Genomic DNA, 21,644 nt, shown 5'->3' on the forward strand with positions numbered 1-21,644 from the left:
CTATCTAGCTGATCTCCCGCTACCTGAAGTAGTCTCAGCCTGCTACTTCTCCGCCATCTTGACTCCTCCTACCCAAGGTGTTGTTTTAAGTCCAATGTTTCACTAAGATTTTGTCTGAATGGTACCCCACTTTCTTTGCTCTCCATCTGAATGGTGTATCGTTTTCCACCCCTTCACTTTCAGTCTATGTGTGTCCTTAAAGCTGAAGTGAGTCTCTTATTTACTCTTATTTACTTGGTTCTTGTTTTTTGGTTTTTGTGTTTTTTTTCTTTGAGCCACTCTCTGTACTTGGATTGGAGAATTTTGTCTATTGACATTTAAAGTAATTATTGGTAGGTTTGGACTTACTGTGGCTATTTTGTTCATTGTTTTCTGGTTGTAATTCTTTTGTTCCTTTATTTCCTCTTTTGTGCTCTTTCCTTGTGATTTGATGATTTCCTGTAGAGGTTTACTTGATTGCTTTCTCTTTATCTTCTATGTATCTACCATGGGAAACTGCTTTTGTTAACCTGAGGCTTACACAGACAATTTATGACAGTCTATTTTAAGCTAGTAACAATTTAACTTCAAACGCATACAAAAGCTCTACACCTTTACACTCTCCCCTCCACAGTGCTTTTGCTATCACAACTTATTTTTTTTACATTGTTGTAATCCTTAACAAATTGTTACATCATTATTTTTAATACTCTCCTCTTAACCTTCATGTTAGAGTTGTAAGTTATTTGCCCGACTATGATTACATTAGAATGCTCTGAATATAACTATGTATTTATCTTTACTGGTGAGTTTTATACTTTTCTATGTTTTCTTGTGACTAATGGGCATCCTCTATTTCAGCCAGGACTCCCTAACCTTTCTTGTAAGGCCAGTGTAGTGGGGATGAATTCGCAACTTTTGTTTGGGAAACTCTCCCTCTCCTTCAATTCTGAAGGACAATTTTGCTGGGTAGTTTTTTGTTTGTTTTAACTTCAACATGTTGAATATGTCAGATCCACTCTCTTCTGGCCTGAATGTTTCTGCTGAAAAATCTGCTGATAGTATTATGGAACTTCCTCTGTATGAAACAAGGTGCTTTCCTCTTGCTTCTTTTAGATTCTCTCCTTGTCTTGAACTTTTGGCAGTTAATTATAGCATGTCTCAGTGTGGATATCTTTCGATTCTCCTATATGGAACTCCTTGGACTTCTTGGCTATGGATGTCTGTTTCTTTCTCCAGGTTAAGGAAGATTTTAGCCAGTATTTCTTTACATAAGCTTTCTGCCCCTTTCTCTCTCGATCCTCCTTCTTGGACAGGGCCCTATAATGCATATCTTGGTCTGCTTGATGGTGTCCTGTATGTCTCTTAGCTATTTTCACTCATTTTCATTTTTTTTATCTTTTGGCTCCTTGGATTAGATGAATTCCTCTAGCTTGTCTTCAGGTTTGCTGATCCTTTGGTACAGGTCATCTCGTCTGCTGTTGAACTCCTCTAATGAATTTTTCAGTTCAGTTATTGTATCTTAAGCTAAGTGATTTGTTTGGTACTTTTTTTTTTTTTTAAGATTTTATTTATTTATTTGACAGAGAGAGAGAGAGCACAAGCAGGGGGAGTAGCAGGCAGAGAGAGAGAGGGAGAAGCAGGCTCCCCACGGAGCAGGGAGCCCGATGTGGGGCTCAATCCCAGGACCCTGGGATCATGACCTGGGCTGAAGGCAGAGGCTTAACCCACTGAGCCACCCAGGCACCCTTGTTTGGTACTTTTTAAATAGTCTTGCCTCATTGAAATTCTTGCTTTGTTCAGGAATTTGCCTCTTGACCTTGGTGAGCATCTTTACAACTATTACTTTGAATTCTCAGGTAAATCACTATCTATTCCATCGAGATCTGTTCCTGTAGATTTTCCTTGTTTTGTGTGGAGCATAGTCTTCTGTTTCTTCAATTTCCTTCTTTGTTCATTTTTGCACATTAGCTAAAACAGCCACCTCTCCCAGTCTTGATAGAATGGTCCTGTATAGGAAATTAATCTCTTGAATCAGTCCACCCCAAGGTCCTAGCTGTCCCTCAAACCTCTGAGCTTGTCCAAAACACCTGCTTTGTTATTAGTGACTCTGTACCTGAGGGTGCTCCCAAACCCATCAGCGTCCCAAAGGGGAGACTTGCAATCAGCACCTGGATGCAGCCTAATTATAAACTGGACCCTCATCAGCTAGGATACTATGTACTTAATCCCCCTCCAGAGAGACCCTGGAAGATGGGCATTTTTGCCTGCTCCCTCTGTGCTGGGCCCAGGATATAGCCAGCAGGAGAGCTCCTGTAACTGTTTAAAAAAAAAAAAAATGCTTTGTGTGCTACAGTATTATGGAACTCAAGAATACAAGCCCCATCGGTTCACAGAGCCAAGCAAGTGGGGGCATCCCTTGAATAGCAGCTACAAAAGCTAGGATGCCAGATATTTGTACACTCCTTCCAGGGAGATGCTGTTGACTTAGCTGTACTGTTGCAGCAGGCTGGAGGGAGGGACAAGGAAGGTGCCGACAGCTTCCCAGCCTCTGGTGAGGATTGCAGCCAGCCAATACATATGTGCTCTAGTTGGAAGCTTCACCCTCAGATAGCAGGGGGTTTTTTAAATTTTTTTAAATTCAATGTAGTTAACATAAAGTTTATTATTAGTTTCAGAAGTAGAATTTAGTGATTCATCAGTTGCATATTACCCCCAGTGCTCATTACATCAAGTGCCCTTTTTTTAAAAAAAAAAAAAAAAAAAGAAGAAGAAGATTTTATTTATTTGCCAGGGAGATGGGGAGGGAGAGAGAGAGAGAGAGAGAGAGCGAGCACAAGCAGGCAGAGTGGCAGGCAGAGGCAGAGAGAGAAGCAGGCTCCCTGCTGAGCAAGGAGCCTGAAGCAGGACTCGATCCCAGGACCCTGGGATCGTGACCTAAGCCAAAGGCAGTGGCTTAACCAACTGAGCCTCCCAAACGTCCCTCAAGTGCCCTTCTTAATGTCTATCACCCAATTACCCCATCCCCTCACCCATCTCTCCTCCGCAAACCTTCAATTTGTTCCCTCTAGTTAAGAGTCTTTTGTGATTTTTATCTTATTTTTCCTTCCCTTCTCTTATGTTCATCAGATAGCAGGTTTTTAAAGTATGAAAATAAACCTCTTGGGGAATACTGGTATAGGGTGGTTTTGCCTATTCCCTCTGTGCTGAGCCCTGGGAGGTTAGCTGGTTAAGAACTGCTTCTTGGCTACAGTTCTGAGGGACTTGTGAATGGAAGCCCTATTGGCTTTTAGAAGTAGGTGTTTATGGGCCTCATCCCTCACGTGAGAGTCTTAAAAGTTGGGATATTAGATGTGCTGTCCATACCCTATGCTCCTCATGGAGAAGCTGGGAGTTGGGGATTTGCTGTCAATTACAGGACACTATGCCAGGAGCAGGGTTTATGGCAAGAGTGTGTCTCAGCCTTTCCTACCCATTTCAATGTGGGTGTTCTTTCATTTACCCAGGGTGTATGAGCTGCTGGGCTAGATTCTGGATCTTTCAGAGAGAACTCCTCCATGTGCAGCTGTACATATGATGTGCCTGTGGGAGGAAAGGAGCTCAGGAGCCTCCTATTTCCCCATCTTAATCAGCTCTCTTCCATGTTCAATGGCTTGCACTATTTCTTCTGTTAATTAAATCCGTATTTCTAGACTGACCATTTCTCAAAAATGCAAAATACTTCCATCTCTTTGTTCCATGTATTTGTGTTCTATATCTCCTAGAATCCCTCACCATCCTTTTGTCCCCATCTCCTACATCCTTTTCATTTATATCCTTTGTCTTCTTTTACTCCCTTCCTTTGTGGCATTCCTTGAGAAATACATCTTTAGCATAGATTATTATGGAAGATGATGTTTTTGAGTTCTTCTATGTCTGGAAATATCCTTTCTTTTACTGATGGTGTTGTTTAGGCAGACAGACTTTAGAATGAAGAGAAGACTTTTGAAGGCATTGTTCCATTGTTTTAAGTATTTTATTCATTTTAGAGATAGAGAGGGGAAAGCAAAGGAGAGGGGCAGAGGGAGAGGAACAAGAAGATTCCACACTGACAGCAAAGCCTAACGTGGGGCTTGATCTCACAACCCTGAGATCATGACCTGAGCTGAAATCAAGAGTCAGATGCTTACCTGACTGTGCCACCCAGGGTGCCTGTTACATAGTTTTCTACCTTCCATTGCTAAGAAGTCAAATGCTATTCTGAGTCTGGATCCTTTGAATGGGACCTATTTTCTTCTCAGAAACATTTAAGATCTTGTCTCTAGCCCAGTGATCTAAAATTTTTCAACTTGTCTGCTTTGGTTAGTGTTTTTTCTTTTTTTAACTTTTGCTGAGAGTATAGAGCTTTTAAATCTGGAAGCCCATGTCTCTCAGCTCTGAGAAATTATTTACTTTCTAGGATAATTGTGCACCCTTTTCACCTCCTCTCTCTTCTGGAATCTACTGGTTAGGTGTTACATTCCCTAGAAAAATCAGATTTCCTTATTTTTGCTCACTTTTCATCTGAGTTTTTGTCCTAGTATTTGTAACATTTTAACTTGATCTTCCTAACTATGAAATGTTTTATTCTTTCAAAAATAATGTCTTTTATGAAAATTTTTAATAGCATGCTCATTCCCTACGTGAAATCAGTATCTTCTGAAACATTACTCTTAGACCTAGAGTGTCATATATTTTGTGATAGAATGTGCTACCTGAAAAAGATTTTGCCACTTCAAATATTTTCTTGTATAGGGTTTGAACACCCAAAAATATATGCCTTTTAAGTTTCCCTGTTAATTAATTTTAAATGATTTCTTCAAAACTTGTTAAGTATCATAAAGTGTTGGCAAGAAACAGAAAAAGTAGCTTATGAACATCTGCGGCATGCTACAAATGGAGTTGCAGTGTAAATAACTGTGAAATAAAAAGACATGGAGATGGTTCCAGCAATCAGACTTGGCCAAAGCACAGGGTTTTTGGCAATGGCTTGGAATGTGGAATGCATTGCCCACTTAAATCAAGGTCCAGATGCTTGTTATTTCTTTTTTCCAGTTTCCATTCACCATAATAGGGTGTGTGTGTGTGTGTGTGTGTGTGTGTGTGTGTGTGTGTGTGTGTGTTTTAAGGTCTTCAGGCCTCTGAGCAAGAATTCAATCTTTAAAAAATGTTCCATGCCCAAGCAACATCTTATATACATGCCATTTATTTAAATGAGTGATATGGATGGTTTTATATTGGCATTCTTATTGCAAATGATAATGGTACCTTGTATCAGTTGATTAAGTTTATAAAATGCTTTGATATATAGTCTCTCACTAAAAACCCTGGAAGCTTTAATCCTCATTGCAGTTTGTAAAAGCAGACGGTAATAGCACAATGATTAAGAATCTCATTGTTCTTAACTGAAAAATAGGATAATACTGATCTTGTAGTGTTTGTGTGTTGTTACTTTATATATGTACAGTTAATGTGTTTGATATATAGCACTCAAAAAGTGGTTGCCGTTGTTGGAATGCTAGAATCTGTCATCTTATAGACTTTAGCTGTATTATAATGCAATGCCTCAGTAGTCAAGAATCTGATTTCCTGGAGCTCCAGAAAGTTACTTCTCCACCTAGTATCTTCTGTACCAAGTAGAGCTGTCCTCCTCCTGTTTTTCACTCATTTATAAAATGTATTTCCATCTTTTGTGTGTTCTGCATTCTAATTCAATTACAAACTTCTCAAAAATAGGAATCCTCTCCCAAAAGTCTTGTACAAATTTGAGATTCAAAATGCTATCAGCTGACTCAAGTTGGTTTTACACTCAAAATTATTTTCCTGCTAAGTCTGCTTTTGGAAAGAATGCTTAGTTTCTGGCAAACAGCAAACAGCTTTACTGCTTGAATTTCTTAAAAGGATTTGTTCTAACTATTCTATGAATGCAGTGTGGTAAATATCGCATAGCAAGTTAATGCATAATTCTTAGGATCAAACATACTTAGAACACCAGGGCATCTAGGTTAATTTTGTGTTTTGTTTTTTAACGTAAAGAGTTAAGGCCTAGCCTACATGAATCTGATTTGTACAGGAAGAAAAGTCAGTATTTGTGCCCATGCTCTTTCACGGTCATACTACCATTTCCCTATTCTGGAGGTGTGGCTTCCTGTGATCCACAGAACATCGGAGTTCCAGGAGACAGAGACAGGAAATCTTTGCATAGAAATACTTTCACATGCACCTATTCCCCTAGCTTAGTCCAGTAGGTCTCAAATGTCAGTGGGTATAGGATTCACCTTGGGAACTTGTTACAAATTCCTACTTAGACCCCCTCAAAAAATTGATTCAGCAGCCAAGATGAAGCAAGAAATCTGTGTTTTAAACAAACTTTCCCAAATGCCCCGCTATCCTGTGATTCTGACGTACATAGTTCAAGCCCCACAAGGTGAAGCATTGGCCAAGTCTGAGGCCGTGTCCAGGGTTGGGATAATAAGAAATAAAAGGCAACCTTTCCATTAAGTAGTGAAGTAGTGAAAACATTTGAAGGAGAGACTCCTGGTTGCTGGAATTAGCCTGGATCCACCATATACCTCTTCCGTTTGTGTTCCTTACCAATTTGCCTAGTTGTTTCTACTAGCTAGCTGTCTTTTTAAAAACAACACCAATTTTTTTATTAACTTAATCCTTATACAAAACATCAGACAAGGTGTTCGGTAAGTAGAGTTTATTTACCCATGCTGCTTCTCAAATATATGTGTACTCACCGCCTCATGATTTCAAAATAGAATCAAGGATTTCAATATAACAAAGAAAGATTGTTTCCTACCCCGAAGAATGTATTACAATTTTTTTAAAAAAATTTCTCTCCTACACAGCTATGAATTCCAGGTGAAACCCAAAAACCCACTTGGAGAAGGCCCACCCAGCAACACGGTGGCATTCAGCACTGAATCAGGTAATCACATCAACAGTAATGCCCATCCAGGATATTAACAGGCCACAGTGTTTTGCCTAAGGAGCTTCTCTGAAACACAGCTAAATGAACAGTGTATAGAACAGTGTATAAAGTGTTTAATTTTGAGAAAGCAGATTGATAAAAAGAGCCTTAAGGAAACATTACATACATCTTTTCTCACTTATTTTGATGTCAGAAAAAAAAAAAGACATACCATTTTAAAAGATAAAAAGTGTATCAATGTATACTCAAAAAACTAGTGAATGAATACTCCCTCTGGATGCTTAGAATGGCCAGAATCAAAATATCAGACACAGTCATAGTACATCCAGAAACAGAATTCATGTGGTAGTTTTTTTGATAAACAGCTGTGAAAATTTCTGATCTTCTATGCTCCAATTTCTTTAAAAGATACATCTGTACTCATAGCATTAGTAGTGTCATTTTTACACCAACTGCACTTCATGGCATTCTGGTGACTTTACCATCAATAGTTTCTGTCTGAATCTGAAAGAGGAACCTTTAAAATGGAGTGAGAGCTTGAAGAGCAACAAAGATTCCAAAAGATACAGCTGAGTACCCGGCAGGAGACTGTTTATGGAAAATAACTCTAAAACAAAACACACTTCAGTCTTTAGCAAGAGTGTACCATTTTGCAAGTCAGACTTAACTGTCAGCATCCAACTTCTTCACTGTGCTGCTGGCCCACTGGGACTTACTTACCTAATGTACTGTCTGACTCTTGTTTGCTGTTTCTCTTCAGCGGACCCAAGAGTGAGCGAGCCAGTTTCTGGTAAGTACCTGTCTCTGTGTGAACATAACTACATGTTTTTCTAAACTGATTCAACTAAACAAGCATGGTGGCATTTTAGTCATGATTTCATTTTAGTCCACTTTATCTTAGACTATCAGTCGGGTGGGAATGCTTACCTAGAACCCTCCCTAACACTGAGAACCTGTAACGTTTGGGGGGAACAAGTCGTGTACTCTGAAACTTGCTTTCATTCATGTGCCAGGGCAGCTCAAAATTTCAGTTATGTAAGTCAAGATATAACCTCCTCATTTCCACTTTTAATGAGAAGTCACATTAAAGCATCGGTTTAAATTATATACTATGCTACCAAAACCAAACAAACAACCCCCCCTCCCAAAAACAAAACACAACAACCTAAATTTGTCCCTAAGGGAATGCTGTCCACATGCAGCCCTGCACAGGTTACTTGAAACCTAAACATACTGCTTATCTCACTACTGACAGGAACTTAGGTGGGAGTTTGTATGTTTAAACTCAATACAATTATTTTGGGTCCAATATTTAGCATGGGAGAAAACCAGGTTATCAGCAGGCTGACAATGAACTTTGCAAGTGACTTTTTTAAAAATATTTAGTACTTTTTAGCTAAAAATATTTAGCTCTTCAGCACCCATATGCTAAACTCAAGGCATGTGTTTTCCTTATGCAGCAGGAAGAGATGCCATCTGGACTGAAAGACCCTTTAACTCAGACTCTTACTCAGAATGTAAGGGCAAACAGTTTGTCAAACGGACGTGGTATAAGAAGTTTGTAGGGGTGCAGCTGTGCAACTCTCTCCGCTACAAGATTTATCTGAGTGACTCCCTCACAGGTAAGCAAGGCTACCGGCTCTGTTTCAAGCCTTCAGGGAATGCTTCACAGCATTCTGTAACCTAGCCTTTCCTACGGATGGCTCCCCACACCAAGGTGTGATAGAAACAGTTCTTCATTCTGAGCAACATGTGACTGGAATACTCAGCCTGGGATTAGAGGCATGCGATTAGAATGTAAATAATGAAAATGCAGTGTGAAACAAAATCGTCAGGCAAACTTGCATGTGAAGGCACTTGCCACACTGAAGCTCACTGTGTCACAGCCACCAGGCACAGAGAGCCCACTGATGATAAAATGAGTGTATGTAACAGTCATCATGGAAGGAATAGGGCATATTTAAGATTTAAGTCTCCCAGAGACAAGATCAAAACACCTGACAGCGAGGGTGATAACTCCTTGCTCCAGATTCAGTGGTAATGTTATTTTCTCTTTTGTATTCACACAATAAAAATTTTAAACAAACAAACAAAAAATTTTTAAACAAGGCTGGTCACAACACGGAAAGGAAGACATTTGGTTAGTCATTCAGCAAATAGCTGCTTTGTTCAGGTTTTCTAGGTGCTAAGGACAAAGCAGTACACAGCTTCTAATTTAGTAGGGATAGACCACAGACATGTAAATAAAAATTGCATGCAGTGCTTTGAAGAAAAATTAAAAAGGGTGAAAGAAAATGTTCGAGTGGAAGCTTCTTTAGTTAGAATGGCCTCTCTGAAAAGCTAAGGTTTATGCTAAGTAGAAAACTATGAGAAGGAACCACCCCAGCAAAACTCTAGGGATGAAGCACTAGAGGTAGAGGGGAGAAAAAGCAAGGGCCCTGCTGGAACATGCCTGGCCAGGGCCACTGGTGTGGCTGAGGCCTCAGAAGGAGAGGGGCAGCCAGACAGACAGGTGTGGAATCCTGTGGGACTTTGACACCAGGTAAGGATTTTGGGTTTTCTTTTGAATATAATAGGTGTGTGCAGGAGGGATTTATGAAGAGTAACATCTGAGCTGCATTTTAAAAAGATGCCTGATTTCTGGGATGAGTGGAGGGGTAAGGAAGTAAGAGAGAGAGAAAGGAGTAAAAGCAGTGGTGGCAGCCGAAGACTTCCAGAGTTCAGTCAAGAGACACTGGTGGCTTGAACTAGGGTGAAGGGGGGAAAAAGTAAAAATAGAAAAGACTATCAGAAAAAACTAGAATATTTCAGAATTATCCTCTATTGAAGATAGTAACACTTCATGATCCTTTAAATTTCTCGTTCCTTAGGAAAATTTTATAACATAGGCGATCAGAGAGGCCATGGAGAAGACCACTGCCAGTTTGTGGACTCGTTTTTAGATGGACGCACAGGACAGCAACTCAGTTCTGACCAGTTACCCACCAAAGAAGGTATGTTTTCTGGGCCTCCTCCTAAGCAAGGGGATTTTTCAAATTAACACAAAAAGAATTCAAGCTAAGGAAAACAATCACTTTAAAAGTAATTCTACAGCACTACTGCTCTAATTATCTGACTAGGAAAAAAAAAAAAATTTCATGTAAGACCATAATAGAAGTTTCTCAACTTTCCTACTAGTCCTTAAGACTTGATTCCTTAGAGTTAGAGAAATTACACAGACCTCTATAGACATTCCATTTCAAGAAAACTTCACTTTGCAAAAACAGCTATAGAAGAGTAGTGTTTCCCAACCTTAAATCACTCCTATATTACCTTATACTTACACAGAGCACACAGCCATTTTTTAATTCCCTTATTATTTGCCACATAAATATAATTAAAATCAAACAATTCTGGTGAGTAATGAATAACCACTATAACTTGCTAAGGACATATTAGCACTAAGCTGCTCCATGAGGATTTAAAAGACTGAAAATTTAATCCTTAGCCAGGCAGGACAGGAGAGAGTAAATTAAATGTCCATGTTACTCAGCAATTACTGAGAGGTTTCTGCATTATTTGACTAGTCTTTTCAGCAACATGTTTTGTTACAGAGCACTTAAGTCCCCTTTTACTATAGTTGGTGTTTTTATCTGTGAACCCAATTAACAGGAAGTTGAAAGTATTGCCACTCAGGCACTGGATATAAAATATACTGTAAATTGTGTACACTGCCAAAACATTTTACATCTGTTGCAAAAATTATCATTTATTATAGAGTCCTTGAAGGAAGATTTCACCTAAGTTTAATTTTCAGAAATTTAGCATTCCTGCCATTGTAGTAACTAGCCCTTTACTTGGTCAGTTCTTCATAGACCATGACTAGTCCATACTGTGCAGACTACTGAACGTGCTCAATCACACTCAAAACACAAACCAGCCCCCGACCCTGACTCCTGCCCCTTTTCAGCTTTGTCTCCCAGATGCTACCAACCAGCTCATTCCACCTTGTTAAGGCACAGGTCAGAGGAGTTTCAGTCACCCCTCATGTTTAGCTAGCCATTACAACCTCCAGGAGACACCAGGCTCTCTGTTTGGTATTCTCCATTTTCTAAAATACTTCACATCATCCACAGTAACATTCAGTCATACAAGGACACCCTTCCATCTGTGAGTGGTGTGGGCAAAAATATAGCAGCTATTAAGATAAAATTATTTTCCTTCTTAGGCTATTTCAGAGCAGTTCGTCAGGAACCTGTCCAATTTGGAGAAATAGGTGGTCACACCCAAATCAATTATGTCCAGTGGTATGAATGTGGGACCACAATTCCTGGAAAATGGTAGATGCTACAATCAGAATCAAAAGTGCCTTCTGTTTTATCATGGCAAAAAAATAATTGGAAACAGTATTTGTCACATTCATTTAAAGCTGTTATGTTTACTATGTATTAAAGTTTAATAGCAATAGTAGATGTTTATTAGAAATATTGCTGAGAATATTTATCAGGTTTTACAAAATCATTTTAAGAAAACAAGATATTGACATTAACAGAATAACATTTTTAGGGAAGCTGGCTCCCTACTCATGGTATTTTAAGAGATCATTTGTATATTATTTATCACTCTGTTGTAATGATGTTTTGAGATACTTTTATAACAAATTTAACATCAAAAACTAATATACTTTTAAAAAAATATTTCCTTTTATTAAAGTGTATTCTTCTTACTGGTGAGTTAATGCCATAAATCTCAACTTGGTTTAACTTATTAGATCAAATTATCTTGAGCATTTGTATCTGGGGGGAATGAAGGTCCTAATATTCATGTTTATTTAAACTTTAAATTTTTAGCAATAGCTAAACAGCTTTTCTGAAGCATTTCAATACTTAACCATTCATACCAATATACATTTCTTTAAATCTGTGCAAATTACTAAAAAGCCTGTTTGAATCATTATATTTGATTTCAGCTGCAAACCGAATAGAGTATCTGATCTGTTCAATTTCAAAATATACATTTTGTTCTTTCTCTACCCATAAATATGCTACAATGTCTGAATGTACTTTGTCAAACTACCCTTTAACCAGGGATTTGTCTTCATACTGTTAATATAATTCTAATGAAGCTGTACGTAGAGACTGAATGTGAAGTCTGAGCACAAACACCCCTACATTTTACAGGTCTCCTGTTTTTAGACCTCTAGGAATGAATGTATCAGAGAATGTTTTCGTAATTTTGTCTAACTCAACCTGTAATGAAAATTTAAAAAAAAAAAAAAAAGTCCTTCATTTGGGGAGGGACATGGGAATGCTGCATTGTTGCCCTCTTTCTGAAAGGACCTTTCCTCTGCTTACCCTTCAACATGCTTCAAGTTTATCAACGCTACATTTTGTATTTTTCAAGCAAGTATAAACTCTGCAATAAAGAGATGTAGTTTTTTTAAGACTGAGTTCTTCATTTCTGAATGATTCATCTATATAAGGAACATCTCAAAGTTATTCAGGATCTACCCAAAACCCCCTCGTAACTGTTGTGTTTGTATGTAATGTTAATTTGTCTCCCTCTGAAATCTATTTCAAAGAAGTTTCATTGTTTCAAACCAATGATTATTAAATGCATTTCTTTCAAAGTCAGGACAAAATTTCTTAGAACAGAAAACTCTAAGTTAAAACACCTATCCTTCATTTTGAGACCAAACAGCAAAAAGAATTTCTATTTCTTCTTTTTCTCATGGAATTTAGTCATTAACATACACAAGACCACTACTGGATTCAATTATCTTTATTAACCTATCAATGTTACATTTTGTACATAATATCTAGTTGTCTTCTCAAAGGGGGTCTAGTTTAGTACATCATGTTAATAAAAAGCCAAGTTAAGATGGCTAAACTTCAACCTAGCGTTTTAATATCCTCCAGACATGGCAAGCTAGAAAGTCAATCATTTTACACACATCAGAGTAGTGTTCCAAAATAACTAGGCAGCTGCTACACTTTTAAGCAAGGGAAGAAAAAAACTTTTCATTTTGGTCTTTTTGTGTTCCAGCAAATTATACTTTCAATTAACAGCAACAATGATATCATAAAAAATGCTCTGCTTTTTAAATTTCTGAACTTCAGTACAAATTAAAATAGTAGTATTGGAGTCTTTTGGGAGGCAAATAGCTAGCAGCTATAGTCATCCACGCAGCCGAGCCTCTCTATCGATAACCAGGTCCCGGTTGGGTATAGCCCTGACCAAACGGTGGGCGGGTGCGTGCATAAGGGTTAGGCCCACTGGGAGGTGGAGTCATAGTACTTCCGGGAGGTGGAGTAAAACCTGGTCTTGGTTGATAGGCCCCGGGTTGGCTTGGAGCCATTCCAGGTTGTGAGGCAGGGGCCACAGTGTAACTGGTAGGCTGAGAAGTCTGGGTGGTGTAAGTCTGTGGAGGGTAACTGCTCGCCTGGTACTGCTGCGCTGGTTGAGCAGGCAGCTGCTGAGGCTGGCCAGCAAACGCAGGAGCCGGTGCCTGGGAAGCTGGCTGCTGGCCATATCCCTGGAACTGCTGAGGTTGTTGGGGTCCGGTCTGCTGACTATAGCCTGCTGAAAAGGCAAAATAAAGTACATATAGATCTTATTTTTCTTTTGGTGAAAGGTTTTCCAGAGAATTAGTCTTACTGTTATGGACCAAAAAAGATGAGAAATTGAAACTCATTCCTAAGTATTCATAGAACAAGTAAGGTAATATATAGTCCATCATACAATATTACTTCAAAACCAAGCAGTATCAAAAAAAGGTTATTTCTAAACAATTTTTAAACCCTCTAATCTAAATTGAAACCACTATATATTTCTTCATTACAAATGTTTCTAGACTACATAATCCCTAAGAGCAAATACCTGTTCTAGCATAATTCCTAGTGTAGAATAGATGCTCAAATGATAAATGCAGGAATTAATGTAAAGCTAGTCATTAACCTGGTGTAGAGGGGAGGCCTACTTAACAGCTGTACCAAGTAAAAACACATTGAGACAATGAATATTTTTAAATGAAGCAATGATGCTACAAATACATCTTATTGTGCTAATGAGATGCTTTAAGGTTCACTCACTCTATAAAAACCAAGCCATTTAAGAATGAACATTATGTACCCACTTTCACAATCCTTAAATTCTTTTAGATTTGGTATCTGATGTTTTGCCTTTATAACTCAGAATTCTGACTTAGTAGTAACAGCATAACACATAAAAAGCACATGATATTGCCCCACAATATCAACATCTATATGCATTATTTACTAGGATTTTTTTTAAATTTTTTTAAAGAACAAGTCTGCTTCACTAAAATCTTTTATCTCTACCATGAAACACACCTGCAGCTACTTGCAATGAAACCTCTCCAATGACTGGAATCCTGTCAGCATTAAATACCAGATACATAAGAAAATAATTAAAATATGTACAACCCTGCATTTAAATTAAAAAAAAAGGATTGAATGAATTTGAGTATATTCTGAACTCACCTTGAACCTGGGTTCAAAATTTACTCATGAAAGAAACCTTTCTGACATAGTCCATGAGTAAAACTGGAAAAGCAGAGGGAAACTGCCAAACCAACAGTGTCAAAAATGGTTCAATGTTACCACCACCACTTACAGTCTCCAAGCAGAGTACTTAGTTGACTATTTCCACATCTCCCAATCAAATTCAAGTTAATAGGACTAGTGGGATCAGAAATACAAAAATGATGATTGGAAAACTAAATTTTACTCGAGTGAAGACGCTGACTAAAATCATTAAGAACAAGCTTAACTTTTAATAAGTAAATTAAGCATCTAAGGCATTTTACTTACGGTAGCATTCAAATACTGAAGTCAATTCATGATAAAATCTTGAATGTTATACAACTTCTCCTATCCTCTATATAAAATTTATTTGCTTCATTTTTTTAACTGTAAGTTTTTGAAGAAACAGAAGAACTCAGCTTTTACACTGAAAATGTCTATGCAAGTTAAGACTCTGAGCAAAATACTGCTGCCTTTTCATCCTGGCAGCTCAAATCCAGACTGGCTTTTTAACTGAGGCTGGGAACAACCAAATCCTTAATTATTTCTCAACAGAGGGAATAACTCCTACGGGCCTAATGCCATTTCATTAGCAACCTATTACTCTTTGATCATAATGTGGCAGTGCTTCTATTATGTGTACAGCCCCACCCTCTCCCTTGAAAAACAACTTTGAAGAACAACAAAAATCTCAAGAAATGGAAATTATGTGATTTTTTTAAAAAATTAATGAATAGTGTAGGACAAGGGATCATATGATCCACAAAGTCTAAAATACTTACTATCTAGCCTCTTATGGCAGGTAAGTCTGCTACCACTGCCCTAGGCTGGAGAATGCAGAATGATATTAATTAACAGCAAAGTCAAATACACCGACTCTGAGCTCCCCCACTGAATGGCTGCATGTCCTTCATGTGTCACAACCTTTCTGAACCCGTTACAACTGCCTCTTTTTTAAAATGAGTTGGCTAGACAAGTACAAAAAGTTTTCAACCCTGCCTACACTTTAGAATGACTTACAATGCTTTTAAAATATCAAAGCCCGAGTCCCATTCCTAACCAAATGAAACAAAATATCTGGGAGTAGAGCCTAGGCACCTTTAACTTTCAAAAAAAGCTCTCCAGGTGATTCTGAAGCACAGAGGGAGTTGAAAACCCCTGAATTAGAATGATGACTAGGTCTTTTCAGCTCTGATATCTATTATTTCTACAAATTATATAATTTATAACACTCTGACTTTAAAGGACTGCAAACCTAAAATAATTCTAATATCATAATCCAAGCTTAAATTCATCCCACCTATTTTACATAATTAAAAACAGCTATAGGTTAAATCACTCTATAGCAAATACAATCCATATGAAAACTGCTACATGCGCTAAAATATGTCCAAACTTCAATTAAAGATGGAATTTTATGGACTTGTGCAGAAGTCATGACACTTTGTTTGGACAACCTGAGAGTAAATATTCTAGGTTTTGTTGGCCACACAGTCTTAGCTGCAACTACTCAGCTCTGCCACGACAGAGCAACAGACAGCACAGAAATGAACAGGTGTAGATGTGTTCCAATAAAACTTAATTCACAAAAACTGGTGACATGCCATATTTGGTCCATGACTATAGTTTGCTAATTCCTGCTCTTATTGAACTATAAAACTCTGTAAAACAGAATTTTAGGCAAGATTCAACTTAGATAAATTATTTTTAATTATATGAACTTTTGATACTTAAATCTTTGGCTGTGAAACATGAGTTAAACATAAACTCCCTCTCTGATACAACAAATATAAAGTTACCTGATTTATAATGATCACAGTCAAAGCTACACTAGAGATTTCATATTTAAATATGGATAATCTTCAGTGGACAAAAGGTAAAAGAAAATACCCAGAATGCCTACATTCAATATTCTTAGCTGCCCGGACTACATTTGACACAAGTTTATTTTTTTGGCCTATTTTTGTATTCCCACATACTTCGGGAGATTTAAAAACCTAAGTAGCTTAATTTGGTTCTTATTTATTAAGATTGCCTTTTCATGTATGAGGAAAATGTTAATATTTTTACAATACAATGGAATTACATGTGACATACAATGGGTGAAAAAATCTTGCATTTTTGCTGTTCTGAGTCACCCAAGAGGTAAGTAGATCATTTCAGTATAAGATAGCTTGTGTTACAAATGTTTTCAAACTATAAGTTATTAAAAAATCATCTACTGTGACTGTTGACTGAAATGCTAACTTAACTATTTATGCAAAACTTTAAAAATAAACAAATGTATTTCCTCCCACAAAGAAATACTTAACACCTCCTATGACAATGTAAGTACTACAAATCAAGGAGTTAAGAGGAAAGGATCAAAGTGTAATGAGTACAGAAACAGCTCACAACCAATGAGTCACCTCCCTCTGGACGCGCGCTCACCTGAATACTGAATCCCGTACTGCTGGGGCGGCTGAGGCGGCGCCTGCGGGGGCTGAGCCCCGTAGCCGGCCTGCTGCGGGTACTGCTGGTACATCGGACCTAAAAAAGACAAGACAGGGGAAAGAAGTAGGTTCCATTTGGCAGAGAGAAATATTTTTAAAGCACATTTAATTCTTTCCCCACCCAAACACATAAATACACTCAGCAACAAGACCCAAGGATGTCTGTTCCCGCTGAAGCGCTGCAAAACAAAGAACGAACTGAACGTAGCTGCTGTGCTGTGGACCGACTGCAGGGAACTCGGCAGCGGCAGCAAACACCACTAGTGTGGTCACTCAAAAATTCCAGAAAAACAAAAGCTTTCGAACCCCACTGCCAACAGACAGGTACTGCTTATGTTCTGTAAAAATCAACCAAGTCAAAAATCAAGAAATAAAAATCTGAGGAAAGGAACAAATACAATTAGTAGCTCCTACATCTCTCCCTAAACACTGTATTTATTCTAAAGGTTTGAACCTTTGTTACCATATGAACAGACTCTGGTAACAAGGAACTAGGAGACATCTTTCATGGCAGACCTCAAAGACACCTGTAGCATCTGACGACAGTGTGCTTTTCCATCATCTGAACGTCCTCGCCCCATCATGTGACATCTGGTAAATCTGAATGTTCCCTCACTGTACACTTGTTGAGCACGGCAGACCTGTTTAAGACTGGGGATGTATACTGGAAAATGAGAGTCCTGTTTGGGGGTCAGGTGATCACAGTTCCTACAGAAAAACCTTTGGGACACTGTTACCACTTGCATTCTTTCTAAACAACCAAGGATTTATTGGTCCACATCTTTCTCATCTCTACTACTTTACTCTTGTCCTGACAGTGGATTCAGCTAGATCTAATACCTAGACTAGCAATAAAACTTGCATTCTAATAGCTAACTAATATTTAGATCTTCAATTATACACTGGCTAATTCTTTCATAAATATTCAAACTACCTGCTGTTAATTAAAAGATTATGCATAAATAACCTATTTCTGGCAGAAAGGGACAAGTGAAAAAGTCCCATTATCTTAGTGCCACCACTCAAACGAGGAACCAAAGGCAGCTAGCACTCACAGCCTGAAATCAAGGGACAGAGCTCACTCTACTGGGCTCCCCACTCAGCCCTACGTACTGCAGCACTGAATGAGATATGCCTGTACTTTTTTCCTAGCTTATTTCCTAGCAAGCAGTTGTCTGCTTTTTATGATAGAAATAAAATCTACTTTTTAACTATATATATTTATATGTATGTGTATGTATATATATATACATACACACACACTCTTAACTATTCTTTTCCCAAATACAACAATAAAAAAACTGATAGAAGTTTCTTAAATGCTTTCCTAATGGTTTAAGACCTACAGAGAGCACAAAAGGTAGCACAGGAGTTAACTATCTTGGAAGATACCACTTTAATGCTAGATTGTAGTTCATAACTAAATTTCAGAACAAAAGTAATCAGAATCTGGTACAGAAATATAATCAAAAGGGAAAGATATGTACAACAGTATGATAATAGGTTCTAATTCTGAGAAACCAAAATGATTACCTCTACAGTACAAAAATGAGGAAAGAACAGAACAGGTAATAAATACATGGCGGTGGGGGTAGTAAACCTTATTAGCAATCTCTATTGCAGGTATAGAAAAATTAAGCAATTTACCTGGGGTCAACGCAGCTAATATGAACCCTCACTGGAATGCAGGCAAAACTCTACAGCTTTAGTTATAAAAGAAGTTCTGTATACATTATCTCATTTAATATAAATATTAACTTAGGTATCATCAAAAAAGCTGAGATTAAGGCTCCATGTAATAGGCTATTGTCATTAGTGATTTTACAGCCTAACTGTTTTCCTCAATAAAAACTGACAGGTAGGGGTGCCTGAGTGGCTCAGTGGGTTAAAGCCTCTGCCTTCGGCTCAGTTCATGATCCCAGGGTCCTGGGATCGAGCCCCACATCGGGCTCTCTGCTCAGTGGGGAGCCTGCTTCCTCCTCTCTCTGCCTGCCTCTCTGCCTACTTGTGATCTCTGTCAAATAAATAAAAATAAAAAATCTTTAAAAAAAAACAACTGACAGGTAATACTAACTATTCTTAAAGCAAGCACATATTCTATTTTTTTCCTAAGTTCCTATAAACCCATTACGAAAATGTCACCTCTGGGGTTAAAGGATTCAGGTTTATTACTATCTCTACACAAAGTATTCCTTTTATTTACTTCATTCAAGTCCAAAACAGACGCTGTCACAATATGCTAGAAGTGTAATTAAGAAGTCTGTGTTTACAGAGGACACTGGGAGAAGGAGACGAGAAGTAAGTTGGGGGAAATCGGAGCAGGAGACGAACCATGAGAGACTATGGACTCTGAGAAACAAATTGAGGGTTTTGGAGGGGAGGGGTGGTAGGCTGGGTGAGCCTGGTGGTGGGTATTAAGGAGGGCACGTATTGCATGGAACACTGGGCGTGGTGCATAAACAATGAATCTTGGAACACTGAAAAAAAAGTCTGTTTAGTTGTAAAAACAGAGGAATAACTTCACATACTCATAAGAAGAGAGCTAAGGAAAAAAAAAAGAAACTAAGGGATAGATTATTAAGTGAAAAAGCAAGGTAGAGACATAGTTTAGAGTAAGTTGTGTTTTGAGTAATATATACGTGTGTATGTTTTATGAATTATATTTTCAGGAAGAATCACTAGAGTAAACATAATAAAAACTACTAACTAAGGGAAGAAAGAGACTAGGGTGAAGCAGAGAGTCTTTGTGAAACTCCTGGAACTGCATTTTGTTACGCAGAGTGGCACCAGCCTCTGGGATTAGCCCCTGCCCATCAGAGCACTCGCACAAGACTTCTGCCCACGTACTCCTTGTATCCTTTTCATTTTTAGAAATGCAAGATTAACTTCAGAATACAAAAAGAGCAAAGAATAAGCCATAAACACACGAGCATTCACTGCCCCGTGTAATCTCCTCCTCGCACTCAATAGGGCTGACCTGCACATTAACAGAATATTGCAGAAATCATGACATTTCTGAGGACAGGTCATAAAAGACAGCTACCCTAACTCTCTCTTGCTCATTCATTTACTCTCTGGTGGAAAGCACCATGGCATGAGGTCACCTAAGCAGCCTAGGAGAGGTCCCTGTAAGGAACTGAAGCCTCCTGACGACTATGTGAAAGAGTCATCTTAGAAGTGCATCCTCTAGCTCAGAGTAAGCTTCGGAGGACTGCAACCTCAGGACACTCGGAGACAAACCAAGCTATTCCCAGATCCCTGACTCTTTCAAACTGCATGAGATAATAAATAAATGTTTGTAGTTTGAAGCATCTGTTTTGGGATAAATTGTTACATAGCAACAGATAATTAAAATACATAGTTTTTAACTTTGGAAACATGTAGCGGTGACAGCTCCTGAAAAATAAAAGATACATACTCAAATGAAAAGTGTAAATCTAGTTATATTCCTGATGTGAACAAGCCATCGCTGTAATAGGTAATTATGAGACAATTAAGGAAATTCAAATACAGACTACTATGTAATGACATTAAGAATCACTTAATTTTGTTAGATGTAATAGCACAGTTGTTATGTTAAAAGAAAAGCTTATCAGTACACATGCATACTGAAACAGTTGAGTGAAATAAGGTGTAGGACTTGATTTAAAATACCCCAGCAAGTTAAAAAAGGAGGGCAGGGCAAGAAGGATAGATGAAAAAAGAAACCCAAAACATCGGTAAGTGTTGAGGCTGCATGATGGATCCATAAGGAGTTCATTATTTTAGTTCCACTTCTGTTTAGGTTTCAAAATTTATGTAATAAAAGTGATTTTAAAAGACTATTCAGGTCATATTATCTTGTCACAGGATTTTACTTATTTTAATTATATCCTTTTCACCTTTTTGGTTTGTCAAACAGCAATACCTCCTGGTCTCTGATGATTTTTTTAATGCTCTTCTCTGTGTCCTCAACACTTACTTCCATGTTTTTGGCAACTACTCAACTGCACATAGTTTTCCAGTAACAGCAACTTCCCCCCCGCCCAAGGATTTAAGTCTTAATATGTTTGATTAAAAAGATCAACAGAATGTTGAGCATCATGAAAAGAAACAAAGCGGACATTATTATCCTTTTTCATGCTTTACATGTTACAATTCCAAGATCCCTTTTATGGTATTTAAGTAAAATAATTCAGATTTGTTTTTAGATTATTTTGTATTCTATTCTAAGAGATTGTTATGTTAACCTATTATTAGTAATAGATTTTTGGTGAATATTATATTCAAATTCTAATTAGTAGCTGATCTAACTGGTGATGATGTCAGGGACTCACTATATACCATATGTCAAAAAGTATTCATTAAAATAGCCTATAATTTATCCTGTAAGTAACTGACATCTTAACCTAGAGCTGTGCTATCCAATACAACAGGCAGCAGCCACATACGGCCATTAAGCACCAAAATGCAGCTAGTCTTAACTAAACATCCTGTATGGGTTTTTGAAGTGTTTCTAAGTGGTGTCACGCCCTAGATTTCCAATGTGCAGTACAAAAAATAGGATGTAAAACATTAATAACTTCAAAAAAAAATTAAAAACTTAGTAATAATGACAGGTCGATACACCGATACTGCATTAAGTAAAATGTATAATCAACATTAGTTTTAGCTTTTTAAAAACTTTCTTAAATGTGATAAAAAAAAAGTACT

The 21,644-nt window shown here is 37.8% G+C and overlaps 2 protein-coding genes across 2 annotated transcripts in view; one reads left to right on the forward strand and one right to left on the reverse strand.

Annotated features, from left to right (window-relative positions):
- Positions 1-12,351, forward strand: part of LOC111146515 (ABI family member 3 binding protein) — a 259,405-nt gene extending 247,054 nt beyond the window's left edge. The window contains exons 61-65 of the mRNA XM_022502061.1: positions 6,855-6,934; positions 7,698-7,727; positions 8,398-8,559; positions 9,808-9,930; positions 11,145-12,351. Of these exons, the coding sequence (XP_022357769.1) occupies positions 6,855-6,934; positions 7,698-7,727; positions 8,398-8,559; positions 9,808-9,930; positions 11,145-11,260 (511 nt within the window). The 3' untranslated portion in view covers positions 11,261-12,351. The remainder of the gene's footprint in view (positions 1-6,854; positions 6,935-7,697; positions 7,728-8,397; positions 8,560-9,807; positions 9,931-11,144) is intronic.
- A 331-nt stretch (positions 12,352-12,682) lies between these two features.
- LOC111147863 (TRK-fused gene) overlaps positions 12,683-21,644 on the reverse strand; it is a 42,785-nt gene continuing 33,823 nt past the window's right edge. The window contains exons 8-9 of the mRNA XM_022504131.1: positions 16,891-16,989; positions 12,683-13,498 (exon numbers count right to left, since the gene is read on the reverse strand). Coding sequence (XP_022359839.1) covers positions 13,116-13,498; positions 16,891-16,989 — 482 coding nt within the window. The 3' untranslated portion in view covers positions 12,683-13,115. The remainder of the gene's footprint in view (positions 13,499-16,890; positions 16,990-21,644) is intronic.

Source organism: Enhydra lutris, unplaced genomic scaffold (assembly GCF_002288905.1).
Source record: "Enhydra lutris kenyoni isolate GAN:26980312 unplaced genomic scaffold, ASM228890v2 scaffoldscaffold2, whole genome shotgun sequence".
In the NCBI taxonomy this organism is placed as follows: domain Eukaryota; kingdom Metazoa; phylum Chordata; class Mammalia; order Carnivora; family Mustelidae; genus Enhydra; species Enhydra lutris.